We start from the raw sequence: 7182 nt of genomic DNA on the forward strand, positions 1-7182 counted from the left end.
AGGATTCTGAAATTTGGTCTTCAAGTTTCAATCGAACCTTTCTTAAATTCTACTCTGGAATTAGGGTAAGAAAACTTGCGAGAATTTTCGAAAGAGAAGTGTTATTATTGCCACAGAAGAAAACGTAGAGTAACCCCGCTCTTTATATACTTTCGAGGACTCAGATCGTTCCTAGCAACGATCGACGCCAAGCGTCGCGAAGCGGCAGCCGCTTGATAAGCGGCAGGCGTTCGATAAGAGCCGAGCGAGCCGGTTTCGGTTTATGTACCGACGGAAGAGAAACCAAGAGGGAAGGAGAAAGAGAGAGAAAGAGAGATGAGGCGAGGAGCAGCCTCCGTACGATGCACGGGGGATTAGAGACGGGCGCGTAAATAAAAATATCACGATGGGGGCGATTTATAGCAGTGGATAACGAGATCGCGCGCGCGCGCGCGCGGGTCTCCTCGTCGAGAGGAAAGAGAGAGAACGCGCGCGTCCGCGCTCGCTACTACGCGCGGCATTCGTAATTACACGCGGAATCTCGCGTGCCTTCGAGACACGTAGGGGCACCGTCTCTCGTGGGGAGAGGGAGGGGGGAGGAGGAAGGCACTGTGACTGCAAGCTCCTTCGGCGGCTGGCCGTAAATCTCACATGATTAGCCGCGGGATGCGAATTACTGGCCGCCGACGGCGTAGAATCGCCGGGCCACACATATTGTTCGCATAACCCCGCCTCGATTTGCGTAATAAGATGGAACGCTGTCGTCCGTTCGCGGTGTCTTTCGCCGACCGAAAGAACGGGAGTAATCTAATCATTTCCTGATGGATTCTTTTTTTTATTTTGACGTCACCGATAAGATTGGGATTAATCTCCTCGAGATACATATTGGCGCGTTTGACGAATTTCGATCTGTGAGACGTCGAATTTTATCTAATTTTGTAAAAGCAAGAAATAAAATTAACGAGGAAAAAAAAGAGAAAAAAACAGAAGGTATAGAAGTAAAGATAATTACTCGAGATAGAGTTGATAGTCTTCTTAGCGTACGCGCGCAGGTTCAATCAAAATTTGACCTCTTTCGCAATGAACAAACGCATGAGATAACAAGAACAAAATATCAGAAAATACGAAAGTATACGGACTCAATTTCATATCGTTGCGACAACCATAACCGTTACCTTGTGCGAGCGAGATGCGTTTTCGCGTTCCCTTGCTGCGGAAAGCAGCGTCACCTCGGAATACAAATATTGCTACTTCTTTAATTGTTTAGAAACAGTCGTGGCGTTACCGTGAAGCGAGCTACGATTTGTAGGGTATTCAAACTTCTTTCGAAGTCTTCGGGTTGGAATTGACTCTCCAACGGACCAAGATTTGAAACGATGAGTCATCGAAAATGGCCGACGTTCTGTAGAAGGAGCACACGGAGAGAACGCCATCTGTCGTGACTGTCGCGAATGTCTACGCCGACGCGGCTAACCGTCAGCTGCTGACGTCAGTTACTCCAGTTCGGAGCAGTTAAGTAATTTGGACTGTCTATGGTCACGTCTTTCTTCGCGTTACTCACTTGCGGACTGCGGTCCCGTCCGTCCGCATTATCGCAGAATCGGTTGAAATTGACGGTGTGGCAAAGGAGACAGAGTATATCGCGTGAAAATTTCGTCGACCTGCGCTTAGTCAATAATTTTGCAAAATGAACAGGCTCTTCGGACGTGCCAAACCCAAGGAACCGCCACCAAGCATCACGGACTGCATCGCGGGGGTAAGGAAGAAGACGAATCTATTGTCAACAGATACTCTGTATTTTTTTTTTACACATTACTGCGTCACTCCTGAGATGTATCCGAATGTCTAGACACGCGTCAGTACGTGTACTAGGAAAAAAATTCGTGTGTTTATACATTGTAGCATGATTCGATGTAGATAGCCGTGCTTTATAATTTTTTAAAGCAATAGGAATCTAATAAGCGTACGTTTTCTATCAAGGTTGACAGTAGGGCGGATTCGGCAGAAAAGAAAATAGCCAGGCTAGATGCAGAGCTAAAGAAGTACAAGGATCAAATGGTTAAGATGAGGGATGGTCCAGCCAAGAACACAGTGAAGGCCAAGGCTCTTCGTGTGCTGAAGCAGCGAAAGATGTACGAAGCTCAAGTAGATAATTTGCGTCAGCAGGCATTTAACATGGAACAAGCAAACTATGCCACTCAGACATTGAAGGACACCCAGTCGACTGTAGTTGCTATGAAGGAAGGGGTCAAGCAAATGCAAAAGGAATTTAAAAATATCAACATTGATCAAATTGAGGTAAGCTTGATTTATCCTAGGGTTTAGAAAAAGAACAAGTTCATTATCTGTTATCATGCACAAGCTTTGATTAAATTTTTCAATACTATATTTGTATCATTATTGCTATGTACAGGACATGCAAGATGATTTGGCAGATATGCTGGAACAAGCTGATGAAGTGCAAGAAGCAATGGGTCGCAGCTATGGAATGCCAGAAATTGATGATGATGAACTGGCTGCAGAGCTTGAAGCTCTCGGTGACGACCTCGCTTTGGATGAAGATACCAGCTTCTTAGATGATGCTATTAAAGCACCTAGTGCTCCAGACAAGGAACCAGGAGCAAATTCTGTCAAGAATAAGGTCATTATTTTAATAAAAATATTATATAGTAATGAAACAGAAATATATATAGATAACCTGCAAATTTTTTAAAATGTCATAGTTACTCGAAAATAGGATGCACATAATTTATGTTACATAAAAATCATGCAAGTTTATAATTGGCAAGATAAAATGTATATTTATTTTTTTAAATATGTTTACAGGATGGAGTTCCAGTGGACGAATTTGGTTTGCCACAAATACCTGCTAGCTAAATTTAAAAATACCTCAAAATTTATAGATAAGGCAATTGTAAGCTTAAGAACATTCGTATGCATGCCCAAAGACGTACAATCCTTTAAGAACAAGACAGCTTTTCTAATCAACACTTATGCGACACAAATTAAATGCTCTGGTAATGTTTCATTAACTTGCGTAAAGAATACATTTAGTTTAGTTCTGTATTAATATACTTTTGTTACTGTCTTCAAAGTCACTATTTTTATTAAATTAGTGTTATATTGTACATATATATATATATTAAATTAATAAATATCGATTATAAATACAAAAATTTTTTGTTACATACACAAGATGTGATGTAGGATACATTTAGGGTGCGTTCGGGGAGACGCTATTAGCGCTACCAGCATCAGTCCATCTTCATTACTCATTAAAAGTAGAACAAGGATAAACTGATGTTAATAGCGTTAATAGCGTCTCCTCGAACACACCCTTAGGTTCCATCTTTAAATTATTTTTCAAGTTATTTAAATTACTTGTAATCTGGAAATATTTATCTCTTCCATATTTTGTATTTCTGCATAACATTCACATAAACTGAGAATATTTTCTTTGCTCTCAATAAAATGTGTTTCTTCAAATCCATGTACCTGTGTATAGTGATGAACATGTGCCTAAAATGCAATTTGCAACTTATAATAAAATGCATATTTTATAATCACACAATCTTCAAATTTATATTGAAAAATCTTTATCACATGTTTATTCTGCCATAGATTTTAAGAACTAATGATTTTAGGGAATAAAAAATTGTACTCGTTCTTTAAGACAATATAAAGTTAAGTTTCATTATATTGTATCATACCTTTTTCTTATATAGTTTGGAAAACTCTTGGATTATATCTTTGAATAATGAAGACATAGCAGATGAATTAAGAAGACACAGCAATGATGATGAATGTCCTGCTGGAGGAACGGAACATAATCCTATTTTCATACAATCTTTACTCCACGAAGTAAACTTTGATTTATTTTGAAACCTACAAAAATATTATAATTAATAATATATAACACAATTATATAGAATAATTATTTATTGTTACATGTTTAAAAAAAGGAGTAAAATACATAAAAGAAAGAGTAAATACCTTTCAACATTTCGTTTTATATCAGTTAAGGTAGTATTTCCCCTTGCAATATGTGCTGCAGCAAGAATAACGGAAGTAGATTGAAGTGGATCTAATCTAATTAACTGATTATTTCGCGACCATGCGTTCATGAATACTTCGTCCTGTAATCTTGAATATGAAATTAGTATTTTGCTGTTTTTACATTTAAAAAAATTTTAAAACAAATTTAAAAAAGAAAAGAGGAAATCAATATACCTTGTTTCTTGCATAGTGCACATATTTGGGGCAGACAAAGTTACAGGGCTGATACTGCTGAATATATAATGTAATTTTGGATAAGGCACTAGATTTGTAGCCACTTCGTTCATATCCATATTTAAATTGCCTGGAAATCTAGATCCACTAAAACAAATTGCTCAGTCACAGTGCTAAATCATGCTTGTAACATAGATTCAAAATTTAATTACCTGGTCAAGTGCAGGAGCATATTGACAATGATACTGTTCATATCTTGAAATGGTCTACACGAAGCATTATAATTTGTTTGTCCCGCGTTATCTCGTTTATTTATTTGAGTATTACATATGTCTAAAAGAGCTTTATTCTCTACTGGAAGCACACATGTGGCATGTTCTATAAGTTCTTGAGTTGCAAGTAGGGTGTTATAAGGGGCAGTTATAGTATCTTGTGTATTTGCTGGATACACACATGATACAATTCTAAAACATTGATAATATATAATCTTTTACTCAAGTCATGTACAAATAAGTGAGATGTTTTGAAATTTAATTAATTTAATCAATATAACAATTAAATAGTAACCTTTCTACATGAGGATAATTATCTTTTAACAGTTTTAAGGTTGCTGTTCCTAATCCAGATCCAGTGCCACCTCCCAAGGAATGCATCAACAAAAACCCATGAAGTCGATCACATCTTTCGACTACGTGTCTTATACTTTCCTCTAAACGATCATGATATTCGCTACCATGAACGTGATATCCTATTGCCCTAAAAATTATTACAACTGAGAATTTCTAGTGTTATGTGAAATATATAATTTTTTTTTGCAAACTACCAATTGTTTCCAGATCCTGGGTAATTCGTTACAATACATGTCTGATCAAACAACTGACGCAATGGACCTTGCTTAAACCTAGATACAACACTATCTTCCATATCTACTAAGACAGCCTGCTTCAGACAATTATTATATTAAATATTTTTATTATATCAAAATTTCGTAAATGAAACAAAATATCATCATATCAAAGTGACATGAAAATAATTTCAAAATGATATTAAAGTTACTTTTTGATCAATTATGGTTCATATCACTTTGACATAATTTATTATTCTGTGTGGGAAATTAAAAAGACTTATGCATACTCTAGCTTTAACTTTAGCTGAGTTTAGGTCAGCTACATCTTGAAAATGTAATTTATATTTATCATTTGAGATGTGAAAAAAACTGGAAAATGCATCAGAAAGGTCGTCGATGTGCTTGATGTGATTTCGTTGTACTTTAAGCAGATTTACACCACCGGTGGTGGTCTGGATACCATATTCGTGCAAGGCTAAGGGCCAAAAAGCTGATCCTATTTGATTCCCACATTGGCCAACTAGGATATTGAAAAAAGAACAAGAAAATAGAAAACAATTAATTTTTTCCACTGTCCTTATTACATTGATGAGATCATGTAGATCGTGTATGCATGCTGATTGCATTTACCTTGCACTGTAACAAATTGGCTCATTATTATATTCAAGATCTAAACCATCAATATCATTCGTCATTAAGTCGTGAGAATTTAAAAAGTGAAAATTACTTTCCGTTAATTTGACATTCTACGTCCAATTTTTTGTTTACTTCGATGGCACTCTTTATGTCACACTTTCTGTTATAAAATAATCTAAATACTTATATATTTAGGGAAGAGTGAGAAAAAGGAAAATAAAAAGAAGGTATCGAAGAACTCTTAAAGGAACAGATGTTTTTATTGTACCAGAGAGGAACCTGAGAGCGGTTTAAGCGGTTATCGTATCGCGTCGTTTTAGGTGTTTTCATCCATCAGCGCCTCTCTATGTGCACAAAATGTGCACATTAAACTATGTAGTCAAATATCTACGAATCCCTTAGGTAATGTGCATGACTTTTTGGGTCTCTTCTATGCTATGTCCACGTTTATTTGGTTCTGTTTCATGCTATACCCGTACATTTTACAATTATATGCATTCATATTATAAATCTGTTTTATGCAAATGTGCATAATCGTACGTGTTCTATAAATGTGCAATACTTCGACACTGTACAGATGTAGCATGGAACAGAACCAATATTTTATCTCGCATCACGTTTATCACATATCATTTTGTTCCACATATGCATGATAAAAATTCACTCACCGATTACTGTCGCTGCTCCTGCTGCTAATGCTGCTGCTACATTCCTTTTCCAGAATATCGAGTCGCTCATCCATGGATGCCGCTTTCTGCTGACATCATCCTGTTATTCTCGAATACGCACATTAATAACGATCGCCCGATACTTTATTCGGCACTCCCGATATTACGAATAATATATCACACACGAGTAAAACGTAAACCGCGCGCGAGAATTTCACTTGGCGCGACCGTTACATTTGAAAAAATACGTGAAAAGGACGGCTCGTCTGTTAGCGCGACGGCATTCTCAAAACCACTCAACACGGTACCTGCGCACAATGAATTCTGAACACGCGAGACACGCACGGAGTCGACAGTGCGTCCGACCGGCGCTGGATCGTGAGGGAACATGGCGGCAGCAGCGTACGTGACTGCTGGCAAGCAGACTCGGCGTTGCTAGGCGACCGACTTGTTGACTCGCCGCGCCTGCGCCGCTGCTGTCCGTTGCTCCGCGCTCCAGTCCAGTCACGTACGCCACTCCAGCGCCGGTCGGACGCTCTGTCGACTTCGTGCTGTCTCGCGTTCAGAATTCATTGTGCGCAGGTACGGTGTTGAGTGGTTTTGAGAATGCCGTCGCGCTAACGGACGAGCCGTCCTTTTCACGTATTTTTTCAAATGTATAACGGTCGCGCCAAGTGAAATTCTCGCGCGCGGTTTACGTTTTACTCGTGTGTGATATGTGCTACAATATCCGTAATATCGGGGTGCCGAATAAAGTATCGGGCGATCATTATTAATGTGCGGTTCGAGAATAGCAGGATGATGTCAGTAGAAAGCGGCATC

The 7182-nt window shown here is 38.5% G+C and overlaps 2 protein-coding genes across 3 annotated transcripts; one reads left to right on the forward strand and one right to left on the reverse strand.

Moving 5' to 3' along the window:
* The first annotated feature begins 1502 nt into the window (after nucleotides 1-1502).
* LOC105838535 (charged multivesicular body protein 5) lies at nucleotides 1503-3155 on the forward strand. Its single transcript, XM_012684170.3, has 4 exons — nucleotides 1503-1735; nucleotides 1960-2277; nucleotides 2393-2620; nucleotides 2806-3155. The coding sequence occupies exons 1-4, from the start codon at nucleotides 1667-1669 to the stop codon at nucleotides 2854-2856; spliced, it is 666 nt and encodes a 221-aa protein (XP_012539624.1). The 5' UTR covers nucleotides 1503-1666; the 3' UTR covers nucleotides 2857-3155.
* Nucleotides 3060-6014, reverse strand: LOC105838534 (tubulin epsilon chain). Of its 2 annotated transcripts, none has more exons than XM_012684167.3 (9): nucleotides 5687-6014; nucleotides 5344-5576; nucleotides 5033-5151; nucleotides 4777-4965; nucleotides 4422-4673; nucleotides 4210-4356; nucleotides 3973-4122; nucleotides 3690-3864; nucleotides 3060-3498 (listed from the first exon to the last, which is right to left on the reverse strand). In XM_012684167.3, exons 1-9 carry the CDS (start codon nucleotides 5709-5711, stop codon nucleotides 3352-3354), a joined length of 1437 nt encoding a protein of 478 aa, XP_012539621.2. In that variant the 5' UTR covers nucleotides 5712-6014; the 3' UTR covers nucleotides 3060-3351. The 2 variants fall into 2 exon arrangements, with proteins under 2 accessions (XP_012539621.2, XP_012539622.2); XM_012684168.2 differs by having other exon boundaries at nucleotides 3352-3498; nucleotides 5033-5148; nucleotides 5687-5711.
* Nucleotides 6015-7182: the final 1168 nt, after the last annotated feature.

This window comes from Monomorium pharaonis, chromosome 1, assembly GCF_013373865.1.
Source record: "Monomorium pharaonis isolate MP-MQ-018 chromosome 1, ASM1337386v2, whole genome shotgun sequence".
In the NCBI taxonomy this organism is placed as follows: Eukaryota; Metazoa; Arthropoda; class Insecta; order Hymenoptera; family Formicidae; genus Monomorium; species Monomorium pharaonis.

What these genes read in the sequence shown, in the direction of transcription:
- LOC105838535 (XM_012684170.3), top strand. Translation starts at nt 1,667, where the DNA reads ATGAACAGGCTCTTCGGACGTGCCAAACCCAAGGAACCGCCACCAAGC. An exon ending in TCACGGACTGCATCGCGGGG is followed by an intron (nt 1,736 to 1,959) that starts GTAAGGAAGAAG and finishes TTTTCTATCAAG; the next exon opens with GTTGACAGTAGGGCGGATTC. An exon ending in TCAACATTGATCAAATTGAG is followed by an intron (nt 2,278 to 2,392) that starts GTAAGCTTGATT and finishes TGCTATGTACAG; the next exon opens with GACATGCAAGATGATTTGGC.
- LOC105838534 (XM_012684167.3), bottom strand. Translation starts at nt 5,711, where the DNA reads ATGAGCCAATTTGTTACAGTGCAAG. An exon ending in ATAAAACGAAATGTTGAAAG is followed by an intron (nt 3,865 to 3,972) that starts GTATTTACTCTT and finishes ATATTTTTGTAG; the next exon opens with GTTTCAAAATAAATCAAAGT. An exon ending in CCAAACTATATAAGAAAAAG is followed by an intron (nt 3,499 to 3,689) that starts GTATGATACAAT and finishes ATTGCATTTTAG; the next exon opens with GCACATGTTCATCACTATAC.